The sequence below is a fragment of the Myripristis murdjan genome, chromosome 12, assembly GCF_902150065.1.
Source record: "Myripristis murdjan chromosome 12, fMyrMur1.1, whole genome shotgun sequence".
In the NCBI taxonomy this organism is placed as follows: Eukaryota; Metazoa; Chordata; class Actinopteri; order Holocentriformes; family Holocentridae; genus Myripristis; species Myripristis murdjan.
Genome location: NC_043991.1, coordinates 20,839,879 through 20,867,319, shown reverse-complemented (window position 1 = coordinate 20,867,319; position 27,441 = coordinate 20,839,879). Strand labels below are relative to the sequence as shown.

The 27,441-nt window shown below is 41.7% G+C and overlaps 3 protein-coding genes across 4 annotated transcripts; 1 reads left to right on the top strand and 2 right to left on the bottom strand.

The window, feature by feature from the left end:
• Nucleotides 1-208: 208 nt before the first annotated feature.
• Nucleotides 209-14,673, bottom strand: LOC115369510 (PH and SEC7 domain-containing protein 4). Of its 2 annotated transcripts, XM_030066140.1 has the most exons (17): nt 14,598-14,673; nt 12,408-12,860; nt 9,649-10,361; nt 9,267-9,348; nt 8,289-8,646; nt 6,982-8,115; nt 6,561-6,641; nt 6,343-6,455; nt 6,156-6,214; nt 5,915-6,004; nt 5,760-5,803; nt 4,872-5,044; nt 4,579-4,649; nt 3,341-3,486; nt 3,079-3,223; nt 1,882-2,028; nt 209-1,261 (listed from the first exon to the last, which is right to left on the bottom strand). In XM_030066140.1, the coding sequence occupies exons 3-17, from the start codon at nt 10,186-10,188 to the stop codon at nt 974-976; spliced, it is 3,471 nt and encodes a 1,156-aa protein (XP_029922000.1). In that variant the 5' UTR covers nt 10,189-10,361; nt 12,408-12,860; nt 14,598-14,673; the 3' UTR covers nt 209-973. The 2 variants fall into 2 exon arrangements, with proteins under 2 accessions (XP_029922000.1, XP_029922001.1); XM_030066141.1 differs by lacking the exons at nt 12,408-12,860; nt 14,598-14,673 and adding an exon at nt 10,854-10,944.
• A 68-nt stretch (nt 14,674-14,741) lies between these two features.
• On the top strand, nt 14,742-19,349 carry LOC115369513 (zinc finger protein 436). Its single transcript, XM_030066143.1, has 2 exons — nt 14,742-15,081; nt 16,495-19,349. Exons 1-2 carry the CDS (start codon nt 14,883-14,885, stop codon nt 18,204-18,206), a joined length of 1,911 nt encoding a protein of 636 aa, XP_029922003.1. The 5' UTR covers nt 14,742-14,882; the 3' UTR covers nt 18,207-19,349.
• Nucleotides 19,350-20,431: 1,082 nt separating this feature from the next.
• On the bottom strand, nt 20,432-21,347 carry hcar2 (hydroxycarboxylic acid receptor 2-). The gene has a single exon (XM_030065860.1). The coding sequence runs from the start codon at nt 21,314-21,316 to the stop codon at nt 20,432-20,434; it is 885 nt and encodes a 294-aa protein (XP_029921720.1). The 5' UTR covers nt 21,317-21,347.
• Nucleotides 21,348-27,441: the final 6,094 nt, after the last annotated feature.

Here is a 27,441-nt window from a genome sequence, read left to right as displayed (position 1 = left end):
TTTTGCATCAACTTCACAGTGTGGGCCTTGTTTCATCAACATTTTCTTTATATCCATCCCCCCGCTGGTGCTACACCTCACCATGGTCACAGTGCAGGTTGTAACTGTGTGCCTCTTTTCAACTGACATTGCTGCTCATGTGAATGTCTACAGGACAATTATTTGATGATGAACTGGGGTAGCTTGTTGGAAAGTTTGAGCGATCTGGTATAAAAAACCTCTCAGTTATAGATAATGAAACCAAAAATGTTACAACCATTCCAGGTCTCGCTGATATTGAATGATGAAGCTAGGCACTATTTCTCTAAATAGATACACCACATTTTGAATCCTTCATATGTAAATCATAGCTCTAATAGTCAGACATACATGCTCATAAAAATCAAATGTACAAGATTTTATACACTATTTTTGAAAGAAGAAAAAAAGTGCAATTAGGATCATTTAAAACGCACCAGTTTAAAAGACAACATAGATGGTGCATCTTGTACCTGTGTGTTCACTCAAAGATGTCCTGTGCTACAGCACCCCCTTGTGGTTGAAATTTGACAAGGCCTATTTTTGTCCAAAGGCCAACACTGGCAAATACAAGCAAATTTAAACTATTTATAGTACCATCCCAAGAGACAATTTAGGTCCAGATATTTTTGAGTCACTCAATAGAGAATGGATCCGTTTCTGACCAAAAAAAAGGGCTACTTGAGGTTTTTTTTGGTGAAAGTGCAAATGAAAAAATGCAGAAAGGCTGACTCTTGGAGGAAGAGTAACGGCAAAAGATTGCTGAGGCAGATTTAAAAAGTGATTGTGTTTCTCACTCCTCTCAGTGAGTCCCATCGTTATTTCAGTTTCATGTTCATTAGAACTGTAAAAACTAAAACCAATGAGGACCGCACGCCACACAGTGCATAGCAGAAACGTACCAATCCTCTCTTCCAAGGCACCACAGACGGGTCCTCTTATCACCGTGAAACTGTCAGATGTCTTTATTCCGACGAGGAATGATGGTCCTGCGGTAAGTCCGTCGCTCAGAGATATTGCGTTTGACCTTGATCACAGGTGGAGGAGCCATCTCCAGCTCCAGAGAGGGACTGGAGTGGGATTTCTTCAGTGCTCCTTCCTCCTCCTCCATCTGATCCACAGAGTCTGTGCGCATGGCTTTGTCAAACCGGCTCAGTTCTGCAGTGTCCACCGTGACGTCAGCTGTCAGGTTTAAACTCTTCCAGGCCTCCAGCGCCTGGATGTAGACCTCGTACCGACAAGTCTGTGGGGATTGAACCAGAATTACAAGGTCATGTGAAGCCCAAGCTTCTGAATATCACAAGGTTCGAGTTTTGGGTACCGAGTCAGTACCAAAAATTTGAAGATAATTCTAAAAATGTGACCAATACCAGCGTTTTTACTATCTCAACTTGATCCTTCACTGTATAACTCACTGTTGTTACTCTAATGCAGCCTTAGTCTGTATGTTTAAATACTTGAAAAACTTAAAGTTGGGAGTAAATCAGAATAAGAGCACATAATCAGACCATTGTTTTTGTTTTTAAACAGAATATTTCATACATATCCTCAAATGTGACTTAGTATTTTGTTGGGTTGCTTTGGTTTCTACTTGAAGGCTACAGGCTGGATGTTGCACTTGTAACTCAGAGGTATTATGTGAATTTAGCCCGTACGCTTAAATACTCGGAAGTTTCTTGTTAATCTTGTTAGGGTCTTCTTGTTAAGTTTGTCCTTTCTTTAAAAAGGTTTTTCAATAAAAGAGTGTGTGCAGTATCCAGTTGACAGTTGTGGAATTTTACTGGTGGTGGTACTAACTTACACTTCCCCCGCACACACACACCACACACACACACGCTCTCTAAGCCACAGCACGTCCACTACCTCGTGTTGCAGGTACTCTGCCCTGACACGGTGCTCCTCCAGCTCCTTGGATTTGGCCCTTCGTCCCTCTGGCAGACTCTCCTGCAGGTAGGCCAAGTCGGCCTGGAAGGACTCCAGCATCCCTGTATGGGACTGCAGCTGACGCTCCTGGACAGTGATTCACAGTACAGATGTTCATTAAGACAAATTCATTTTAGCTGTTATTAAATGGCTCAACTACCGGCACTGGATAACAAAAGGCATGAGCTAGCTTCAGACTCTTCCTTCTACTACAGCTGATGTTTATCCCTTGCATCACCACTCAACCAAAACCATTTTTCATCTCTGGAGCATAAAAGGTAGCAATTCATAAAAAGTAGTGACTTCAAATGAATGAAATAAGTCATACAGAAGTACTTCAGTGGCACTTTGTTTAGGAGAATCCTGTGGAAATGAATGTTATCACCAACTAATGAAGCTAACTGAGACTCACTGAGACACAGGACCAAAGAATCAAAAACAGGAACTAGAAATACCAACTCATGGCTGTGTGCCTCCATCAATCTGTCAGTGTGCAGTTTACATGTCTGTCCAGAATCAAATTCCTTGCATGTTTTCACATGCGTGGCCAGTAAAGCTGATTGTGAATGATTGCAAAAACTGTAGCCATGACAGCAGATAATGCATGAGATACGGATGTTGCTGCAAAGAAGTTACAAATTCTAAATCACGGATGCTTCATGCACATCTTCAACCAGGCAACACTGAAGATCTGTACAATCACTACCATTTCAAGGTGGGCACCCAAGATCACTGTCACTAATTTGTTCCTGTGTTATGGTGATAAATAATGGCCGGAAAATAGGTTTTGCATAACATTCTGATGTCACAGTGAAGGTGGCCTTTAATCTTTTGGATATAAAATGTCATCACCTCATCATTTTTTCCTGTGTGGAGCTTTGTCATAATTACCAAATTCTTGATTTATGGCAATAAATGTGTTTTATCACATTGACCTTGACCTTTGACCACCAAATTCTAATCAGTCTAAACAAACATGTGACACAGTCTAAACAAACTCACACTATCAAATTCTCTGGGTTGTGATGAGCTACAAATTCTTGATATGACTAATTAGTGCAAAACAAACCCACAAAAAGTATTCGGAATTAAAATTACAATCAATTAAACCAACAAAAGCAGTAGAGGATTGCGTACTAGTGTGTGTGCAGACTGCGAGGCGGGCAGGATGGGCCGACAGAACCTCCTCTGGGAGCCGACAGCGGCCGGGAACGGAGGTGACGAGTGAAGAGCCGAAACCAGGTTGATGCGGTTGATCCATGAATTCATCTCTACTTTGGAGCTGAGGGGAGAGAAAATGGCGCTCCGGTCAACTGTGGCTCTTGTACATAATTTTTAACTTGCTGAACTCTTCACACACACACACACACATACACACACAAGCAAAGCGAGGACTTACGAGGCCTGAAAGAGGAAGACCCTCCAGTCGGCGGTCTGCAGACGGAAGACGTGGGGCTTCTTGGTGTAGTCTGCCGCCTGCTCGGCCAGGGAGTGATGCACGCTCACCACCTCCTCTACAGTCTGGCACTCCTTCCTGTAATCATCCTGACACAAGAGGTGGGAATACTTTAATTAATTTAATTAGTAAATTAGTATCTATATAAAATGAAGAAATAGTTGAATGATGATGCTGAATAACATAGAGATAGCAATAAATGCACTAACATAATAACTGCCAATAATGCAAGAAAATTAAAATGCAATGAAACCAATAGTGAAATAAAAAGTTGTCCATGTAAGTAAACAGTGTAATGCATAATGTAATGATCGCTGTTCTGTTTTGTTTAACCATGTTTTTGCTAATAATAACCCCGTTTTTCACATCCGCTGCACATTAATCACTCCCCTCCTCCAGCTTCCTCTAGTTTGACGGTCAGATGATCAGAGTAACCAAGCTGAAGTAACTAAGCTGATATTATGTAGTATATTGTGTGGTATTTTACTTTAGGCTTGGTAAATGTTCTTTTAACATTTGACATAGGCTTGCATTCAAGCTGTTCTCGGATGAAATGCTGAGAGAAAAATGTGAAGGCGTGTGTGTGTCCTCAAATGTCTCAGTGTTGAAACTGACTTGTCGTTTGGCTGCAGATAAAAAACATTAAAGGGTCCTGTAGGGCCAACACAGAACAGATTCTCCTGATAACAAACCGCCCCCTTGTGGTCACAGGAAGAGGTTTCAACCCCCAAAAAAGTTTCTTACAGAGAAAAAAAGAAACGGAAAAGAAAGAAAGGAAAGTAACAAGGGACTTCAAGATTTACAATAACTGCTATAAATTATATGTCTTTATGGAAAGGTGTAAAATCTATTATTATATGATATAACCATAGAAATACAACTGGAAATTGGAATTGGAAAATTCACTCCATAAATTATTGGTTTAAGTTAAATAGTCAACAAGCCACTAATGTAATGACAGGTCAGTAATGTAATATAACATTATTGGCAAAAGGTTATACATTATACATGACATTATATGACATATATGATATTATACATTATATTTTACTAAGCATATTTTTATTTTTTTAAATGGAATCAGCCTTATTACATTTACTTTTAGTACACTATTTATTACAAATCAATAGTCACATTATTGGCTTCTGCCGGACTGAAAAAACACACAGTGAGACACTGACCTTCTGTAAGTAGAGCACCATGCCGCGCAGCACTCCGTAGAAAGTTTTCCAGCTCCTCTTCCCCCAGGGAGCTGCCACACAGGAACATTAAACAGGTGTGTGAAGCTTAAAGAATTACAGTCGTGATACCAAAGTGTTACATGTTAAAAATGACTGATAGAGGCTTCAAGTACATGGTAGTTTCAAAATATGCATTAAATAAATGGTGTTTCCATCTATTGGATACTCATAATTATTTAATGTAATATTCTCATGATTGATGGAGAATAACCCAGAGTTTGTGTCTCACTCACTGCGTTTTCCATCAACATCAGCATGGACTTTACGCTGCAGGAAGCCCTGCTTGACAACTTTGGCCTTGCTGTCGTGTGGGACGTCCTGGAAGGGGTTGCTCTTGGAGCGCAGAGACGCCTCATCCTCAGCACTTTCCTCCGGCATTATGGAGCTCGTCAGCTCCTTCTCATCACTTCAGTATTGCAAAGGCAGATGAACAGATTGGGTAAAAATTTCATTTCACCCCCTGCCCCAGCAGTATATGCACTCATTAACAACTGTTAATATTTAATAGGCACAGCTGTTAACCAGTTGCTCACCTAAATAATTTAACATAATTTCTTAGTGTCATCCTAGAGTTCCCCAGTGTAATTGGCAAATCATTTATAAAGGATTAACAACATTATGAAAGCATAGATAGTACATACTTTACATTTAGATGAGTGACCTTAGAAGAAGCAACTGTCTATTATCAAACATTAAGAGGTCTTAATGAGCGCATGTAACATGTAATTCATACAGATGTCTGCAAATAATAAATATACTGTAATACACACTATAAGAAAATGAAGACTAGTTATGGGCAGATTTATATAAGTGTGAGTAATTAATAAATAAATAATTTAGAACATGAAAACACAAAGGATTAGGTCGCTCATCAAAACCATGAATTCACTGTTTGTTTAATCTATGTTTTTTTAAATGTATGAGTAACTATTTTAAGATATCCTTGGTGACAGGGAGTGGGTGTTGAAATAAAGTTTCACCAGATATGAACTGAGATGAGAGATATGACCAAGGACGCATTACACAGGAAGGCCAGATGATGAATGTGAGATTTCAAGGGAATACCCCAACAGAGAATGTGAAATGACAAAGTTTCCTGGCAGTGAGATCAGTCCACTTACACAGCCCACTCCAGCGGCTCAGTCTTAATGGAACTGTAAAAACTCTGAAAGGCAGATGGAAAAAGTAAAGGTTGAAATAATTATTTAAATCAACAACTGACTTTGCTCAAACTTTCAAAAGTGTTTTCTGTGGTAATCATCAATAAAAGTATTACTTTCAGCAGATCCTTGCTGAAGCTCTCTCCTTCATTCATCCCATCCAGGTTGGACACAAAATTAGACGCCGTCATGGCTTTTCCCACATTCTGTAAAACCGAACGAGATATTTTATTGACATGTCAAGTGAAGCTCGGATAATATCGCAGTACTATACTCCAAAATTCAAGAAGACAACTCATAATGTCATATATTCACAACTGTCAGCCCTCTGCTAATTCAAAATGTCTCAGGGCCCACCTGTCCGTGCAAGTCAGAGTTGAGAAGCATCAGTGCACATGTCAGAGTCAGCACCGGCCCTGAGGACAGATAGAAAGAGGGAGAATTACACATGCAGGTGTCACCTGTGATTACTCAGCGCTACATCTTTGAACAAGAATCAGTATCTTGTTAACATCATGACTAACGCTGAGTGATCACAGCTCACCTGCAGAGGGGAAGGAGTCGGGGTTGCACTGATGGAAGCGGCTGGCAAACCGCTGCAGCACCCGCTCTCTCTCCTGGGTCTCTCCTATCAGCACCACGACTTTCAGGAAAGACCTGAAACAGGAAAAACAGAAGCACAGAGACAAAGGGAAGTTTCATTACAACACACTGACGACAAGAGATGACAGTGCACGCAGTCGGTTCCTCCACAGCTCTCACCTCAGGGCTTGATCCAGAGTCTGTCCGGTGAAGTCAAAGAATTTGAGGTATTCTTCTCCGACCGCACGACTGAAGTCATTACTATGCAGAAAAAAAGTTTAATTCAATATAAATATTATCATCAGTATTTTCTTAGCAATTTTATCAAAGAATTAACTGTACATGGAATGGTACAGAATAATGTATAGTTTTTGTTTATTCAGTGAAGGTTTGCTGAGCACATCCTGTTTCACATTCAAACTGTTTACAAATCTGCACCTGGCAGCTGCCAACAGCAGAAAACATCCACAGTCTCCTACTGCGGGTCACTGTGCAGCTCCACTGGAGCAGAGTTGTGGTTAGGTGAAATACTCCTGATACCATCATCCTCCTAAGATAGCATGAAGGCAGATACAAACCAAAACGCAAACCATGTCCTTACTCTTTGTCGATGTATTTGACCACGTCAACGCGCTGGATCCCATCCAACTTATGGAGCCGCTCAGCCAAGCGGCAGGCCGTCTCTCTGTCCACCCCGCTTCCATTCATGTGGTTCTCCTCTGTCTCTGGGAGCTTGTCCTCGTCTCCATTTTCCACCACAGTCTGTAAGGATCCATTCTTCACACACTCGACATGTGCGTCCTGATGTGAGGGCTCTACCTGCTCGTCCACCTGATTTAACTGGACCTCTGCTGTCGGCTGTGAGACATGAAGCTCTGGAGACGGCTGCTCAGTTATTTCTGACTGATCTGTCTGGTTAGTTTCCACAAGCTGCACAGGGTCTACTGATGGTTTTGGAGACGGGCCGGTCATTTGCAATGACTGCTCATTCTGCTCTGATGGCTCCATCTGCTGTGGCTGCTCTTCCACTCCAGTGTGCTCTGTCTCAACACAAACTATTTGCTCCAACTGTGCAGGCTGCCGTGCCAGGTCTTCATCTTCTGGCTGTGCTGACTGTTCTGCCGGCTCAATCTGTGGTGACTGTTCCAGATGTTGTGGCTGTCCTGACCGGTCACAGTCTTCAGAGTGCTGCGTCTCCGCCTCGTGTGACTGGATCTGCTCTGACTTTTCGGTCTCCCCCAGCTCCTCTGACTCAGAGAGCTGTGGCCGCGTTGACATTTCTCTGTCCTGTGGAGTCACCGTTTGGTCACAAAGTTTTCCCTGCTCTGACGGCTGTTCCAAACAACCAGCCTGTTCCAAACAACCAGCCTGTTCCAAACAACCAGTCTGTTCCACTTGTTTTGTCTGCTCTGGTTTCTCCAGAGAGTTTTCCGTCCACTCTGCCTGTTCTTCCTCCTGTATCAAATGATCCTCGTTGTTTTCTGGTTGTTGAGCAAGCTCTGGCTGTTCTGGCTGCACCATCTGATCCATATCTTCATATACTGTTGACTCTTCAGTGTGACTTGCAGGCGCTGTAGCTAGATGTTCTTGTTTTTCTATATCCTGTTCAGACGATGATGTGCTGTCAGAGTGACGGCTTTCTTCTGAATCCTCTGACTGCATTAAACAAATCAGCTGGTCTGGCTCTATTGTTAGTCCAGTGGGGTCGCTTTGTGCGGGCTCGTCCGAAAGCTCCCTAAAAAGTGCAGATGAAAAATACAATGTAGGTCATACGACATAACATTTGAATAGCGTCCAATATCATGACATATCTACTGTAAAATGATGTAAGCAGTTCAGCAAACGCCTCCTCCCTTCTAGCTACAAGGCAGCTGTTCCCATTTTTGAAGTGACATCCATAATACTCACGTGTCACTTGAGCAAATGATGCCAATATTTTTTGCCTCTTCACTTTCTTCACTGCAGGATGCATTTGTCACAGCCTGCCCCTCATCTGCTTCAACTCCTTCCTCATCCTCTTTTTCTATCTCAACACCGTTTGTTGAACTACACTCTTGCTCTGAGTTCTCCTGTCCAGTCAGCATAACGTCCGCCTGTTCCTGTTCCTCTTCCACTTTCGAGTCAACTGCACTCTCACTGTCCGCCCCATCTTCTGAATCTTGAATCTCCACAGGACTATGGCATGACTCCGCAGCTTCACTGTCGTCTGTTACTGGCCATTCCTCTTCCTCCTCTGAGTCTATCTGTGAGTCTGTCAGAGGGATATCTGTAAGTTTTGTAGACAAGCGAACATTATACACTTGCAGTTGAACTTTAACTGAACTTAAGCTTAAGCTAAAATTTTGGTAACACTTTACAATAAGAGTACAACAATTAACGTTAGTTAATGCTGTAATAAACATTAAGTAACAGGTAATAAACATTAAGTAACAGTTAACTAACTGTTAACTAATGTGTCTAAGAATCATTTACTAATACTGTTCATGCTAAGGTATTAATTTATATGTTATTTAAGGGTTATTGTAGATATTATTAACATTAGTAAATGCCATAACAATCATTAACTAACAGTTAATTAACCATTATGGCATCAACAAACATTAACTAACATTAATTGTTGTACTCTTATTGTAAAATTTTTAAAAAGTCAATAACATGCTGGAGTTTAACAACCACAACGATACATGGATTACAGAGCATCTTAACATCTTAAAACAAACAGCCCACTAGACTTCAACCGAAAGTGAACGGCAAGTGAAAGCAACACTTACAGAAAGGTGAAAATCCACAACTCTGCGACAGAATATGTGACTCACGGACAAAAACTTGCACTTCTCATGCCTAATACTTTAGAGCTGGTCTGCGGTTTCTGTCTTCAACACTCACCGTTACTGTCTTCTAACGACGCTCGTGCCGGATCGTCCTTTTCCTGTGCTGTCTGCTCCTCCTCATCTACAGAATCACATGGCTGCAGATTGCAACACAGGCCACCAGTCAGGAACATGCGTTATGAACTTGTGATTGCCAGTGGGTTCATCAGTTGACAGCTGCATTCTATCTGACCAGTGTTACATCTGCTATGTTCCTCCCACCACTACTGTACCTACAACTTTAACCTAAAAACTGTATCTGCACACATGAAGACAGAGATGATGAGACCTAATTCTAGCCTACACTCACTGAAGAAAAGGTTAAAAAAACAATTTCCACAGACAACAAATACAGATATATCCTGATGAGTGACTGTGAGAGTATCAAACAAACATACCTGAGAGAGGTTTTCACACCACGTGTCAACATCTGTATTTAGAGGCAGTGGTAAGTCAACCTCATCTTGTTTCTCTGTGTCCTCCTGTAAGGAAAAATCAATTATTTTCTCTTCAGAAGATTTACGTGTGCGACGACTGTAGCGTACATCATCCTCTCCACCAGAACTCAGCAGCTCGTCAGCCAAACAGCTGTCAGTCATGGTCGAAGGCATCTCCGAGGGGAGGTCGGGCATGTCCCACTGCACTGTGGCAAAGGAAAGCGGGGCAGCAGTGCAGGTCATCGGATACACCGGCAATACTATTTGCTCCCACTGGTTTTCTGCCTCCTCGGGACTCTGTAGTCTTCCTTTCGGGAGAGGACTGAGCTGTTCTGTGCTGTGCATCATGTTTATCTGTGTCTCGGCCTCATGCCACACAACAGTCTCCTGCTGTCCATTGAGATGCAGGTGGTCTGAAGAGGTCCGTGACTCTTGCTGTGACTTCTGAGCAGCTGAATCTCTAATATCCTGTATAGAGGAGCACAAGCTTTCCTCCTCCATTAGCTTCTCCTTTGGGGATACAGTGAGAGCTACTGTAGCTGTAAATGCGGTATAACTATGAAATATTGTCCTCTACTGATTTAATGCTGGCCATCTTGCAATGAGGTCACACACGAAATGTGTCAGAAATGTGTCACAACTTCCGCTGCCGCCCGGCATGCAAACAGCAGGATCTGTGAGAAAAGAGAAGAATCGTGTTCAAAAATACTTAAAGAGTAGCAGTGCCTGTCAGAATAGTAACAATGAACCACATCCCCGCCCAAAGCAATCTGAGAGATTCTTCCTGGCATTGACAGGGTCAGATACATGTGCTTGTAAAGGACACGTGTCAAGTGTAATTAAACAAATAGTATCGTTTGGCTAAACTGGTTCTTAATGAGCAGCTTCCAAATAATCATCAACGCTAAAATTAGAGCGAAAATATTTGAGGAACCTGCTGGAGAGACATCTGATTATAGTATGACTCACCGACAGCATTCTCATAAGACTATATCATATCTGCTAGTGGAGTAAACATGCTGATGGAAATTTAGACTATCAACACAATAACTAGACAGACAAAACCACTGAGGACATCACCATACTATAAAATCAAACGTCAAGTCACACATATCAATCCAAGCTTTTAACAGTGCCGGCAGATCCAACATGCTGTGTACACTCACCACATTGATGCCAGCATAATCCCATTAAGACTCTTAAGGAGGACTACCTGTTTTTCAGATCCTGCTCACTTGTCAAAGTTGGCGTGGCATTACGGATGTGCAGTGCAATGACTCTAACAAAAAGCGTTACAGAAGCACATCTACACTTCCTGACCACAGAGACTGAAAGTCAACTGAGCTTAACAGAGAGAGAGAGAGAGAGAGAGAGAGAGAGAGAGAGATAAAGAGAAGTGGGGAGACCAAGGGTGCGGCTGATGGGGTGTTTTCATTGAGCAGTTTAACTGTCTGTGCTTATCTGTACTTTAAGTTACGAGTAATGGACAGAAACCTGAAAGACTCAGAAATTATATTAAGCGAATGCCATCAACGAAAACAAATGCTATCTTTGTGTAGTACAAAGGCTGAACTCATGAAATTACCCATTTCTGATACCTTGCCTTGGCTCTCAATACTCTACACTGTGTGTTGTTACAGATAATATCAAACAAAGTTGAAAGTATAGACCACTTCTCACATTTCTATATCGCAGCCTTCTGTTTTCTGTCTACTTTAAGATTCCACCATAATCTCTGCATCTGTTTCCACAAACCCTTTCTTTATGTCTCTCCATCTTCATTATCTTATTCACGTCATGTAACTAACATCCGGGACAGGTCTTGACCACATTTCCTGTGTAGGTGCTCACTTCTCAGTTCCTGTCATGGTGCAGCAAGAGCAACAAGTCAGCTACACACATCGCCTTTCACCTCATCACTTTGCCCCATCACGCTTAAAAAGTAAAGCGATTGGGATTTCATAATAAACAATTTGATCTATGGGTTTCCACTGACAAAAGTGTCTCAACTGACATTTGTAAATGAGTTTGAGTAAACTTTCTATTGCTCAGTAAGGAAGTGGGTGTAATTTTGGCAAAAGCTGTAGGTTCCAGTGGTAAAGGCACCGACAAAAATATATCACTACCTTTTGAAAGCAAGATATTGACTGTTTGGCATATCAACACAGATAATCCTCTGTGTCTGATGCCATCTGTGGCACCTTCGTTGATGATAAAAATAAAAAAAAAACTTCTGAAAAAGATCAGATGTCTGCAGAGATTAAAACAACTGAAAAGCACCTTTCATACTGTGTCAAAATACACTGCTGACTGTATAATCAGTGGAGAAAACCTGTGGATGTCAAATGCAGAGAATGAGAAAATCAGCCAGCACATTAAAAGCCTGGAGAGATGGGTGACAGAACATTACACAAATACCATGGTGTGAGGCCAAGAACCAGCATGACACATACAAATACAGAGAGACCACAGTGCAGAAACTAGTAAACGAGCGCAATACAGCCTGACCATACTAAGCAAAGTTATTAAATGTTTATGAATAACCTCAGTATATTTGTAGGAATAAGTTACGAAATACGCCTGAAAAGATAAACACGGCAGAGTATCATATATCACCACAGGTAAACATGACAGAGAAGTAAATATCACCATTTTAAAACCCCAGTGAACAATGTAATTTCCATAAGGAGTAAATCTGCAGACTCTGAGGCATGACTTACCCCCTCTGGGCTCTTAAAAGCAACATCATATGATCACTCGGCTTGTGGGGTTTTGAGTCAAGTCTTGTGGGAGGGAAGGGCACACCACTCAGCTCTGCTACAGTGTAGGGTTGTGGTGCTGTCAAAGAGCTTAGCCCTCACACAAACCCTCCTCTCTCTCTCTCTCTCTCTCTCGCTCTCTCTCTCTCACTCTCACACACACACATACATACACACACAAGCACACACTGTTATCCCTCAGTTGACTGTCTCTTTCACACTAAACAAGTCCCACAGCTGCTCTCTTTTAGCCAGTCAGCCTTTTAGCCTGCAGTGTCAAAAAAATAAGATGCATGCAAGTCACACGCCCCAGTCTGGACCTGGTCCTCCTCCTTTGTGCCGCCTGTCCATTTTGGATAGATTACGATCGAACTTCCGCCGCCTCCTGCTCTGCTCGTGCTCAAACAGAAATGCCTGGAGAAGACAGAGGAAAATTAGGAGGAGGGATAGAGTGAGAAGGCTGTAAGCAGCAACAAAGAGGAAGAAAAAGTCACATTGTGATTGGCAGACGACTCCAGAGCTCAGAGACACCTGAGAGGCGAAGGCCCCCGCCCACTGCCCTGAAGGCATGCATGCACACACATACAGGTCAGGCAAGGGGAGTGGCTCAACCTCATTCCTGCAGCTGAGGCCCGGAATGATGTGGTAAAACCAGACGGCATCCTGACTCAGTTTATGAAAAAGGATAGGTGCCACACCATTTTTTTCTCTCTATTAGTTTGCTCATTAGATTTCTGACTGTAAATGCTTCAATAAAATAAGCTTTATTGGTATAGAAACTGTAGAGGTTGTTGGGTTTATTGACTCTTTTTTCCCTCATACTTTTCCTCTCTCCTTAGGGTTCTAATTTGTTTAACTGTAGAGCACATTACATTGCATTTGACTGTGCATAATGTGCTATATAAATAAAGATTGGTTGGCACTAGTGATAGTTGCAGTGGTGGTGGTAGAACAAAGAGCAGAAGTAACAGCAGTAGTATCAGTTGTAGGCAAGTAGTAATGGTACTAGTAGTAGTAGTTAATGTAGCAGTAGCAGTAGTAGGAGTAGTAACTAGGAGTAGTAGTAGTATTAATAGTAGCAGCAGAGATGGTGCTATAACTAGCGGCACCACCGGCAGCAGCAGTAAGGCACTAATGGTAGCAGTAATAGTACTAGTAGTAGTAGTAATAGTAGTAATAGTAGTAGTGGTAGTAGTAATATTAGTAGTAGTAGTGACAGTAAGGGTGGCAGTAGTAGTAACAGTAGTAGTAGCAGCAGTAGCGGTACTAGGGGTTAAGTAATATTAGCAGTAGCAGTAGTAATATTAGTAGGCCTACCAGTAGTAGTAATGGAGTATTACCAGCAGTAGAAGCAGAAGGAGGCTAACAGTAGTTATGGTAGTATTAATGGAGTAGCAGTGGCAATAATAGGCAAGAAGTAATAGTAATAATAGTAGCAGTAGCAGTAGTGGTACTAATAGTGGCAATGTAATAATGGAGTAATAGTAGCAGTAAAAAGCTAACAGTAGCTATAATAGTATTAATTGAATAGCAGGGGCAGCAGTAGCCTAGTAGCAGCAGTAATAATAAAGCAGTAGTAGCAGTAGAAGGCTAGTAGTAATAGTTATAATAGTAGCAGCAGTAATAATAAAGCAGTAGTAGCAATAGTAGGCTAGTAGTAATAGCTATAATAGTAGCAGCAGTAATAATAAAGCAGTAGTAGCAGTAGTAGGCTAGTAGTAATAGTTATAACAGTAGTAGCATTAGTAATGGAGTAGTAGTAGCAGTAGTAGGCTAGTAGTAATAGTTATAACAGTAGCAGCAGTAGTAATAGAGTGGCAGTAGCAGTAGTAAGATAGTAGTAATGGTGATAATAGCAGCAGTAGTAGTAATAGAGTAGTAGTAGCAGTAATAAGGTAGTAAGTAGTAATAGTGGTAGTAGCAGCAATAGCAGGCTAGCAGCACTAGTACTGGTGGTACAGGAAGCAGTAGCTGTAGTAGTATTAGCAGTAAGAGTAATAGTACTAGAAGCAGCAGCAGTAGCAGTATAATGTAGTATGGTGTAGCAGAAGTACACGCTAGTACTCGTGGTATTTTTCTTTTTATTATTTGTCAGCATCACTGGCATCGTTGTTGTTTACGTATATGACGTGCCAGTTAACCCGGGGTTACCTTGGATTAGCTAAGGACCTCGACATTTATCCGGCTGCAGCAGCGAGCTACTCCAAACCTGCGAGGGGCGGTCGAGGTCTCGCGCAGGTCTCGAGCGGTCTCGAGGCACACACACGCAAGTAGCGCACAGGCGGCCAGGCTACCGTCGTCACTGTCGTGCGACTGCCTCCGCTTTGTTTGTTCCGCACACGGCAGCAGCGCCGCACACACCCACTTTGCAAGAGAGTTTTATCCGTGTATAAACTGAGCAGCAAGTGATTTCCAGGGGCCGGTGGTCGGTCAAACATGGCCAAGTCGAATGACCTGAAAATGTTCTTGGAGTCATCGCTGAACGAGATTTTTAAAGCGACCGTCAACGACATACTGGATTCCGTGGACCGGACCTTGTCTGAGTACCAGGGCAAAATACAGAGGATTGAGTCTGAAAACGAGGACCTGAGGCGAATGCTGTTCGCACAAAAGGGCACGGAGTCTGCGGTGAGAGGTACGGTGGCCGGCGATGCACGACTCCTGTGTGTATTTGTTTCCAGAGTGACCAGCGCAGCTTCACACTGCCACTGACCTTTTGTTCATACACACACTGCACTGTCAGCAAACAGTAATATGATGAAGGTGTTCCAGCCACTCCAGTGTGTGTGTGAGTGAGTGACTGAGTGTGTGTGTGTGTGTGTGTGTGTGTGTGTGTGTGTGTGTGTGTGTGTGTGTGTGTGTGTGTGTGTGTGTGTGTGTGTGTGTGTTGCTGGATTAAATGTTTTACGGCCCGGGTTCTCTGCAGTTTGTAAACGATCTCTCCATTAGACACTATCACGACACCTGGGTAACAATTCAGTATGTATTGCAATACTTAAGTATTGTGATTGTGAAAATACTGCGATTTGACATCATTGTTATTTATTCTTTTTTATTTATTATAATCCTCTGTTCTGGAAAGTGCTCAGAAACAAACTACACGGGAGTGGTATAAGGGGAGACCTGAATTTTCATTCAGGCATATTGAGGTCAGAGGTCATGGGCCCCTTTGCCTGGAATCCAGAAATTTAAAAATATCTATTAAAAAATTATGGAAAAAAAAAAGAATCACGATACTTACATGACTCAGTTTTCCCCTCACCCTATTGGAAACCAGCTCCAGCTCCCAATGCCAGTGGTTTTCCACATTTTGTACAACACGATTGGAAGAGCAGGTTGATTAAACAAGTGCTCCAAACAGTGTTTCCAAACTAAGACAAAGTTTACAATTTTCTTCTCGTCCCTGTGCATGATCAGGATACTTCTAAACTGACAGATGCACGCCTACAAATAGCATACTATCACATCCCATTTTTCCATATAAAGAAAGTCCATCTTTAAAGATGTGTAGCAGTGGAGAAGGCTAATCAAGTCACTGAGAGAAGAGATGCATGATCTATAAAGGTAAAAAAGAAGAAAAACTGTATTCATGCTGAAATCCAAAGCAATACTTTATAGCATGCATGCCTCCTGTTTGACTTTATCATTTTCTAAGACTCTGCGACGTGTATGATTTGTGCATAGATATGAATTGAGTGTCTGAATTTGTTTGCATACTAAAAACAATTTCAAGCAAGAACATTTTGATTATTGTGAATTTTGTTTTCTAATGCAAAGATCTGGCGACCTTTGCCATGAAAAAGTTAGACCAATTGTCTAAGTATTCCCAGTTCAAATTGTCACAATTTTAGAGTCAAACTGTTTTTTTGAGTTTGTCCAAACAGCCTCTTTGCCTTTAACAAGTTATAAGTTTTTTCTACAGTTAAGTGTACATAGTGCTGCTGCCAGTCAAACATATTACTGTTACTATAGTGCTGATGTAGAACATGCATGTTGATAAAACACACTGTATTATTTTATTAATAATGTTGTCCTTGAACTTTCACAGACACAATTGAGCAAGATGACGACCAAAAGGCAACCTCAGAGTGGAATATCCCTCCCATCACGTCTGCTCAGGGCACCTTCAAAATGTCCATACGCAGCAGTGACAAGAAAAGCTCCAGGAGGAAGCAGAAAGACCAAATGAGGGGAAGCAGAGGACCCGCTTCATTTTTACTACAAGCCAGCCAAATAGTGGAAGAACCCTCAGAGGCGTGTGTGTCCAGTCAAACGTTGTTGTCCATAAAAACAGAGCCTGACCTGGATGACAGCTGTGCTATTGACCTCTCCAAGCCTTCACCCCTCCTCAACCTAACAGTGAAGCCAGTTAAATCTGAGAGCACAGAGGTCAGCTACGACAGTCACGATGCATATGCAGCTCTGAAGGCATCTCCAGGCGCTGAACAGGACTCGAGAGGCGATGATGGTGAAGTTAGAGTCACCATTGTTTCCGACAGCTACGTGGAGGCCAGCGAGGATGAGGACAGGGCATTCATCAAGCCAGAGGAAGACGAGACTAATGGGAGGTTGCAGTATGGTGATGATGATGATGATGGTGATGGTTTCTGTAAGCCAGGCTTCTCATCTGAGGAGCATTTGCTGAACTACTACCCTGAGTCAGAACTGGATTCGGCTGGAATAAGCGGAGAGGCTTTTATGCCAGAAGAGGAGAAGCATGCGGGAAATAAATTGGCTGCTGACCCAGCAGATTTTTTGGATACTCGTGACAACTTTTTGCGCTGTCCCATGTGTCCTAAAACATTTAGTCGAGCAACCTCCCTCAATATCCACATCAAGACCCACAGTGGTGAGAAGGCACACAGCTGCAGCTACTGTGGCAAGCGCTTTGGACGGGCCGATCTCCTCAAGTCCCACAAGCGCACCCATACTGGGGAAAGGCCCTATAGCTGCAATATCTGCAGCAAGACTTACGCCCATCCCAGTCAGCTCAGGATACACAAGCGTGTCCACACTGGAGAAAGGCCCTACTCCTGTCCTTACTGTGGGAAGCGCTTCAATGAGCACAACCAACTCAAAGTCCACCTGCGAACTCACACTGGAGAGAGGCCTTACAGCTGCAATGAGTGCGGCAAAACTTTCAGCAACGCAGGCAACCTGCGCATACACGAGAGGATCCACACTGGCGAGAAGCCTTATTGTTGCGCTCAGTGTGGGAAAAGGTTCAATGGTTTGGGCGACCTCAAAACACACTATAGGATTCACACTGGGGAGAGGCCCTACAGCTGTGAGCTGTGTAAGAAGACCTTCAGTCAGGCAGGCCATCTTACCATACACATGCGGATGCACACAGGAGAAAGGCCGTACAGCTGCAATGAGTGCGGGAAGAAATTCACAGTGGCCAGCAGCCTTAAACTGCACCTGAGGACTCACACGGGCGAGAAGGAGTACAGCTGCTCTTACTGCAGCAAGAGCTTCAGCCGGTCGGGTCACCTAAAGAGACATGAGCTAGTCCACACCAAAGAAAAGGTCTTCCTTTGCAGCCTGTGTGGCAAAACCTACACTGACCAGTCCTCCCTGAAGAAGCACTTAAAGATGCACGCTGCCAAGGAGCAGAAGGCTCAGAGCGAGGGAAACTCCAGTGGGCCTGAAACAAAGGCCCATGCAGCCCAACCTCCTGTCTCTGAACCGCATTCAGCTACTGATAAACTTGAGAACCAAATTCTGGAGAAGAGTAATCTAAAGTCTGAGGATGAATAGTGCCGGTACTGATAAACATGAGAACCAAATCCCGGAGAGGAGTAATCTAAAGTCTGAGGATGAATAGTGCTGTATATGATGTTTGTGGTACAGTGCAATAACACTGTTGTCTAATCTTTGCTGTGAGTCAGTAGGTCTACAATATTTAGCAATACTGTATGATGGATGATTTTCATTTGACAAATGGCAGATATTCACTCTTGTAGTCTGCAATCAAAGTCCATTCCCTTCCATTCCATTCTCAACAATAATGTGAACTTTCCATGTTTAAGACGGGGCCCTACCGTATGATGTAACTGTAAAATCAGAGTTGCACATATTACCAAAGTGTTGTATGTCCTGGAAATTCTCTACGGGGAAAAAAATTGAATGCATTTTTAGTTATACATTTTGGCAGGGTGGCAAACAATTAGAAAGATTGTTGTGCAGCTTTAAGATAAGGGTTTAAGCTCCTGTCTACAAGCATCCAACCTGCTGAAGTGTGGTGGAGCAAGACACTGAATCCCTATGAGCTCCAGAGGTGCTGTAATGTCGCTGGTCTCTGACCGGTGAGGGGGGCAAGAGAGAGGAATTTCCCCACGGGGATCAGTCAAGTATCACATTTTAATTTGTGAAATGAAGGTGCTCCTGTATACTTTGATACACTGATACACTTGGTAGCCACTGGTTTTAAAAAACAAAAAATGTGCGCTACATCATTGATTATAGATGCAAATCATTATTATTTTTGCTGTACATAGCTTTAACTATACAGTCAGCGGTCTGGTCTATTGAACTGACAAGAATGTATTTGTATAGTCATGCTAGGGTGTGGAACGGAAATGATTGATACAGATTGAACTGTTTTCAACAATAAATCAATAATTGTTTTGCAAGCCATACTGATCCTAAAGAATGTTGAGATTCTAGAGCATTTGTTTTAGACAGTGCATTGTACTACCAGGAAAAGAGTCTTTTACCATGATTTATGTAAAGCTGGGCGCTCGTAGGACTATGATTCCATATCTATGATGATAGGGCTACTGTTCGTTGTGGCAACTGATTAATATACCAACGTAGCAATGTATTTTAAACTGAATATTTGCCACTAGAAACTGATCGTGAAGTTTTACTTTTATGTGCTTCATGTGAATTAAAAACATTTAAAAAATGCTTTTGTCTTATGTTTACCAATATTTGCCATTCTATCTGAAAACAGAGACATACACAACAATATATCGTCTTAGTTCATAATATAGCTAAACACAGAGTGCAAACACATTACTATAAATCTTGTACATTTACTGCACCCAGGACAGCTGATATCTCACACTGTGTATATGTGCCTCTCCATAATAAACAGATATGGAAGTAACTAGTTACATTTACTCATTTTACTGTAATTGAGTAGCCTTGTTGTGTACTTTTTGAGTATTTTTTAAAGTCAGACATTTTACTTTTACTTCAGTTCATTTGCTTGAGTTTTGTACTGCGCCACATTTTAAATCATGTCCATTACAGAAAACAAATGACCAATGACAGATTTGTAGAACCTTTCACAATAAAAGCTCAGTCAGCAAAGATGAGAAGAGGAATCTGCTTCTGCTTTGTTGGTTCTACTTTTTGTCATTTCCAGATTTCCAATAAAAGCTGCACAATGAAAACTACAGCTGATGGAAATGAGGACCGGTTAAACACAACTGGCAAAATGTGGACTGTGTGGAAAAAAGGTGAAAATATCAGTAAGTCGGTCTGATGATGAGCACAGTGTAGATTCAGCCAGCATAATTACATGCTTAGTCCTAATCTCTCAGTTGAGTCTACAGGGTCCTCACTTCAATCAACCCTCGGCAGTGTTGCAGAATGCCCCTTTAAAAAATGTGAATTGAATCCTTTTATAACTGCATGGAAAAAGATACAAAATGATCGTTTTGAAAAAGTTGCTCAGTAACTTTTACTCTGAGTACATTTTAAAGGGGTTATTTTTTACTTTTACTTAAGAAGATTTTTACAGCAGTACTTCTACTTAAGTAAAATATCGGCAGTCACAGTACTTCTACTTGAGTAGCAGTTTGTAGTTCTCCACCTCTGATAATGAATCTTTCTAATATACCTATCTAGCAAGAACATAATTTGCTCTTGTCATATCAGCACATAAAAATGTAAAACTATACAAAGCATAAATAATGTATCACATCACAATTCATACAGCATACAACACAATGCCCTGCTCCATTTGAGTCATGCTACTGATCATTTGCCTGGCAGCACAGTCCCCATGTGATTGGTGGTTTCTCCTTGGACAGATAAAGCACAGGCTGAATGCTGCTGCTGAAGTCCATCAAGCCAAATGCAAGGTAGTGAATATAGCAGCGAAACACTTCGGGGGTGAAGTAATGCTGGAAGGGGAACAGCGCGACAGGTGGAAAGTAGTTGAAGACTATGATGGCCAGGATGATGAGGACCATCTTGAAGGCTCTCTTCTTCACAGGGTGCATCTCGTCTCGGCCCGGGCCGGACTGCTTGAGCGCCCAGAGGATCGCAATATTGCAGAACACCATGAAGGCGAAGGCGGCGAGGATCATGACCGTGAAGACCTTCTCAAAGTTCTCAATGGTGCCCACACATTTTGCAGCAGCATAGGCCAGGATGACCAGCCACACCACAGCGGCCAGGACCGCTCGGTGGCGGCGGTCCTTGAGCTCGGTGAAAGTGATTGGGTGGACCACGGCCATGTAGCGGTCCAGGCAGATGCAGGAGAGGAAGAGGGGCGAGGAGTCTTTGATGCCGTAGAAGAAGCGCAGGACGTACCAGGTGCTGCTGGTGGTCAGGTAGACGATGTTGGCCAGTTCTAGAGGAGGGGTGAGACAGAAAAAGACATCCAGCACGGCCAGATGAAGGATGAAGATGTCTGAAGTGGAAGAGTCGCCCTTGTTCTTGTGGATGAGCCACAGCACCATGATGTTAGCCGGGATGCCCAGGAACATGTTGATGAACTGCAGGGTCAGGTAGAAAATAATGACTTCGGGCATGTCTTTGCAAAGCTCATACACCGTCTTTTCCCCTTGGCTGTAATTGGTGGGTCTTTGAGAGATGAGGAGTACGGAGGAGTTGATGTAGAATATCTCCATGAGGGCAGAGGTGGAGAAGACGTCAGCTGGCTGAGCAACAGATCTGTCAGATAAGACAGACAAGCGCAATACACGGTCACTGATCAGAGATAAATTATCAGCAAAATAAACAAACTGCTGACATGGAAACAGTCTAGTTGAAGGAAGTTGCATGAAGAGTTCCTTATCAATCAGACATTATCGCTTAATTTGCCCAAATCAACCGAATTCTCCATGAATCTCAAATATCCCTTCAGGTGCTCTAAAACATTAAATGATATTAGAAACCAAGGATGGCAAAATGTTAGAGGCATCATCTACTGGGAAAAAAAGGGCCTAGGAAAGCCTTGAATTTAATGCACAATGAACTGTATCAATGATGAAAACAAATGAAAAAAAAGGCAAATAAAGGCAGAAAAAGGAAAATAAATAATACTGTGATTAAAACATTTTATTCCACATCATTAGCCATTAACTTTACTGTGCGCTCAAACACTGGGGGAGGTTTCCTAAATGGAACAACATTTAGAGGAAAAGAATGTTCACTCTGTCAACATAACAGTGGCGCGCACACACTATCACGATGATTTTTCTGAAAATACATTATTAGTTAACTTAGTTAACTTTACTCCTTTAAGTGAACCCTCTTACCTTTACTGCCGTTCAGTTGTATATTGAATTAATCCACTCTGCTTTCAGTTTAGTTATGTGTCGTTAACAAACACTCATCCCACAGGCTCAGAGCCGTGTGAGCCACATACTATAAAAGGTCATTTAGATTTGCTTAGATTACATTTGCAAATATAACTGTAGTGGATTTCCATCATGCAGTCAAGCAGCATATCTCACTATCTTGGTATCCAAGGGTGACATGTATTTGTGTCATCGGACGGTATAAAGTTTAGTGTTCTCCAGACCATCTCCAATATGTAATAAACTCAGTGGTGTCAGGTTATTGCCTTTGTGTTTCCCTCATATATAATGAAATCCGCAATTGTGCAAATGAAAAACTCTGCATTTCCAAAGAGGTCAAAAGTTTACATTTTATGCAAGTAAAACTTACCGGTTAAATAAGATAATGCAAAACCGTTTGCATTAGTGGCTGGTGTCCCTGCTCCCCATTTAGTCCTTGTGGCTCCTTTGTGTCTCTGTCCCAGTGTGAGCAAACGCTGAGCTCTCACCTCAAAATGAGGTATGGAAAACATCCCTTCAAAGATGACCCAACACTTCAGGGATCCTGCTCTGGCCAATCACAATGTGGAGACGAGGGTGTGGAACCTGCAAGATCTCCCCCTGGATGCCTTGATGTGTGAGCCCCACTCACAATGCAGTGCATCCATCATAAACTTTTTTTTTTTTTTTTTTTTTTTTTGCAAAATTCTGACTAATTTGGAAAAAAAAAAACTTAAGAGTAAAAAAAAGCTTGGAAAATGCACTGAACCACAAAGACAAAGTGGGGAGAGCGAGGAGTTTAATGGGTTTGTTTGGAGGACATGTTGTGGCAAGCCGTTATCCATTCACACCGATTGGCAGTGATGCAATAAACCATCGGTGCCTGGCGGAAAAAAATCGGCAGTAAACAACTGATGCAACAGTCGAGAAGATCACTTCTGAAATTTGGTGTAACACTGTGTAATCTGTTACATGAGGCTGACATGTTTCAAGTTGTGACGCCTGTCGGTGGAGTGAACGTAGCGTGTTTAGAGCAGGGGCGGCTGTTTCTATTACCAGACACAAAGGAAGGGATCACAGTTACATACAGTACCTGATAGTGTTTTCCAGATGTCTTTATGCTCAGAAGGATAGAGTGTGCAAAATGGTGTTATTTTTTTCAAGGGCCCCCTGTTGACCTTTCAGATGACCTTGTGCGCATGATTTTCCATTTCCATTTTCACTGAACAATTAAGAGAGTCAGATAACGAACCACGGTGCGTACCAGACTCTTTGTAGATTGTGTAGAGACCAAAACGTCACTGATTAATGTTCACATGGTCTATTCTACATAGAATATGTTTTGGATAAAACACTTAGTATAATCTGTCCGAAGGTTATTATAGTTAACTAAAACTAAACTAGAAACTAAAACTAGGTGTGTAAAAAAGCATTTTAGTTAACTGAAATAAGAATAAAAACTAGACTAGACAAACAGAAACAATGTTTTATACTTAAAGAACTAACTAACTACATAAAAATATACAGAAAGTGTCTTTAGTTGTAGTCTTCATCAGTTTGGTCAAATTTGTCTCAACACAACATGAGGAGGGGTTGGTGCTGATGTTTATTGAGACTGGGACGTCGACATGACTGGGAGTCAGCTGCCTTCACAAAGTGCTGGCTTTGTACTGGGATGCTTTTTCTGAGCTTCTTATATCCAGACCCTGACAAACGCCCCCCATATTATCATGAAAAACAAACTCAAACTAATACTGAAACTAATAAAAACTAAAAACCAAAACTAAACATTTTTAATATATAAAAACTAAACTGAAATGAACAAACACACTCTGGCAATTAACTGAAACTGAACTCCATTGGAAAAAGTAGAAAGAAAATAAAAATCAAAACTAATGAAAAATACAAAACCAGAATAACTCTGCTCTTCACTCTGTATTACTCTGTATTTACCGTATTACACAGGCCGTGACACATTGCTTATGTGCCTGAAGGATTTTTTTCATTACTCATCATTGATTCACTTGTATGCTGTGAGCAAGTTTAAGTACTGATGTTTTAATAAATATCATTGTTGATATGTGGTGGTATAGCAGGGCTTTTGTGTTTGTTTCAGACTGTTTGAACAGCCTGTTACGCCATCTGCTGAAACTCGACCCGGGTTTGTTTACCTTTGTGTGGCTGTCTCTGAAGATGTTTGTGGTGGTGTCAGGTTCACAGAAGAGGAGTCTCGCTCTTACAGGAGAAGCTTCTCAAACTTGGGCCAGATTCTGCCTCGTGAACACGAACGCACAGCTGCAACAACACATAGCTGCTGTTGTGAGATTACTCAGTGGGCCTTTATCTTGTTCTGGGATGGTTCAAGCTCCTTGAACAACATGCCATGAAAACAAACTGAAACCAAGAGCATGATATTATCTATTTTTATATTAAAATGTGTCAATATGCACAATAAATGATTAAAATAGCAAGATGAAGATATAGTTACTGTTATAAGTAGTTTTGTTGTTTGTTCTATTCATTCACTTCAGCACAGACAAACACTGTGCTGCACAATGAATATACTGCGGCAATTAAATACTGCAGGATTGAGATGGGCTTTACTCTTCACTTATATGTACAGATACAGTCTGTGATGATTGGTAGAAAAAAATGAAGGCAGTTAGTAATCTGTTTTGTCCCTTGTTCCTAGGCTCTGACTTTATAAATTGCTCTCTTAAAAACATTTTGACACTGAAATAATTTCCAGCAGAAGCATATTACCGCCCTATTCTCAAGCCAAAATGTAACATGGGACACTTTACTAGTTAGGACTTGTTTCCTTTGTTGAAAACCTCAAAACATCCCTCTGCATAAAACACTAATCTACCATACTCACACGGCAACAGGATGTGGACAAATTACATCTTAAATTTTGGCCTTGAAGATTTTATGTCAAACCTAAGTTTTGCAAATCAACACCTTTTTGCTTGTTTATAGGTATAGGTGTTTTAAGTCGTTTTATGGCGATACTGCCGTTTCTGTGCAGATTGACAGAATAAACAGCTCAGTGCAAAATACAGTTTGCTTCAACATTATTTGCAAAAGCTCCTTCTGGCACTTAACTGATTAAGGTGGATTGAGCCTCGCAGAGACGACTCCTGAAGCTGCAGACATTGAACTGCACATCTCATATTGCAAAGTTTGTAACAGCCATGCCATGCAGTAGTTCGAATGAATACGCAAAGGAATATACATCTGTTTGAAATTATTTGATTTGTCAAATGAGATTTCATGTTCTTTAAATACAACATCTCTGCCTGGCAAGATGTGCCTCTCCAGATTTCAGCTACACGCACCGATTATTCACCGCTCCAATTCTCCAGGCGGAGTTTCTGTGAGCTCCGCAGGCCAAGTGAGATTATATTCCTTGTTAAAATATCTAACACTGTCACATCTGAGGGTGAAGAGTACATCTGATGGATTAATTACATCATATCATTCAACTTATCGAGGGAGATTTCCTGAACTTGTGACAGGAAGCCATAACTGGACTGAGCATCAAACACCAAGCTGTAAAAATCATTGTGTTTATTCTATGGTGTTTTTTTTCTGTGGCCCATAACCAGAAACACACAGGGACAAACAACAAATTGTTACATCTGCCCCCATGTCCTCCACTTCTCCCTAATTGGCTCATTAGGAACTGGTGTGTGAGGACCAGTTTGTCTAGAGTCACACCAGCTGGAACTGTTTAGTCGTTACTCAACTCTCTATATAAGCTCAGCTCTGCTCCTCATTCTTGTCAGATCTTTGCCGTAACCTGTGCACTCTTTGTTCGCAGTTCTCCATGCCTGGACCTTGCCTAGCCTAGCCTTGCCAGCCCAGCCAGCATAATCCACGGCCCCCAGTTTTGGCCTGTTTTTTAGTTTGAAGTTTTTGCCTTTCTGTTTTTGTTTTTTGTTTTTTGCCTGGCTGGTAATTAAACTTCCGTTTTTGTGTTAATCCTGCCTGTGTGTGTTGAGTCTGCACTTGGGTTCTAGATTGACACTGCACACAATCAGTAACCTCGTTTGGGACCACCATCCCCAGACTGCATTTCCATAAAGTTGTGCTGTCTATCTACACACTGGCAAAAAAAAAAAAAAAAGGAAAAGAAAATTAACTGTGCGTACAGGTCTGTCATCTTGTCTTTGAAATGTTGAGCACACGTCTTCTTTTGTTTAAATCTGACATATCTACCAGTACGTGTCATAAAAGCTTGTATTTACAAAGCACATGCCGAAAAACGTTGCTTTTCTGTCATTTTGAAATCATTCAAATTCAGGACACACAGATGAAGGATGGATTAATTGGTTGACTTTTAAAAGGAAGCTGGAGGGATTGAGGAAGTTCTGCTGAGTCATGCTATGTACAGATCGACAAATACAGAAAAAAAAATGCATATCAACTGGATTCATTCTTAATGCATGGATTTGACTGAAGATTTTTTTTTTTGTTTTTTCAGTAATTGTACTTCATATGTTCATATAGGTATTCTAATGTAATGTAAAGCGCAGTAACAAGATAAAAAGAGACTGAAAGAGCAATGCAGGCAGAGTCCAATAACAACCATTTTAGCACCATTTGTTCATATTTATTATGGTGAAAGTTCATAGGAGTAGTGTTGATAGAAAGCAGAGGGGATAGAGTTGCACTCACAAATAGTAAGTTTGAGCAGCAAGAGACATACAATCAAACAAGCGGGAAACAGACATCAACAGTACATGTGCAGACACCCCATCAGTACCATACAGTCCCATCACAAAACTACATATTTTTTCTACTTCCACCCACTAACTTAATATTCTTTTTGTAAACATGTGGATGCCTAAATGTTTTTTTTTTTTATATATAGTATACTCAAAAACCATCCACATCCAGCCTGTTGCTGGTCCAGAGGGACATTTGTGAGGACAGAAGGGTGTAAACTCTAATCTCCAGGTTTAAAATGTAAATCTCTTTAGGATTGTAAATATTATTCACTGTAAAATATGAACCATGCTCTCTGACAAAGGCTTAAGGAGTAAAAAAAAAAAATCCACTGTAAATACACACAGGGGATGTGGCACTAGGTAGCCAGTCTTGTGTTAACGTCTTTTTGTGACATGATGTGACATCAAAAGTCTACCGTCCCACGGAGCCCTCGCAGGAATTTAAAGTGAGCCTGAGCCAAACTGGCCCGGCGGTAAACAGCCGAGGGCTCCGACACATTCAATGTCTCCCATGTTTACCCTCCTCAGGTCTCCTCTAGGTGCAAACTCGTCTTAATCATCTCCACGACCGCATCCCATCGGCTCGTAGGTTTTTCCCCCATTACTTTTTTCAATGCTGAAACAGCGCCTAAAAAAAAATTCAGGCCAGGTTATGACATTAAACATGCTGCTATGCTATTAAAACACTGTTCTACTCACTTATACAGGTGACAGTCTAGCTGGCTGTCTCATGTTTGAAAT

Coding starts and splice junctions, on each gene's coding strand:
- LOC115369510 (XM_030066140.1), bottom strand. CDS start 10,188: ATGGAGGAGGAAAGCTTGTGCTCCTCTATACAGGATATTAGAGATTCA. Junction 6,005..6,155: donor ACTCTGACTTGCACGGACAG/GTGGGCCCTGAG, acceptor TCGGTTTTACAG/AATGTGGGAAAAGCCATGAC. Junction 5,804..5,914: donor TCAGCAAGGATCTGCTGAAA/GTAATACTTTTA, acceptor TCTGCCTTTCAG/AGTTTTTACAGTTCCATTAA.
- LOC115369513 (XM_030066143.1), top strand. CDS start 14,883: ATGGCCAAGTCGAATGACCTGAAAATGTTCTTGGAGTCATCGCTGAAC. Junction 15,082..16,494: donor CACGGAGTCTGCGGTGAGAG/GTACGGTGGCCG, acceptor GAACTTTCACAG/ACACAATTGAGCAAGATGAC.
- hcar2 (XM_030065860.1), bottom strand. CDS start 21,316: ATGGAGATATTCTACATCAACTCCTCCGTACTCCTCATCTCTCAAAGA.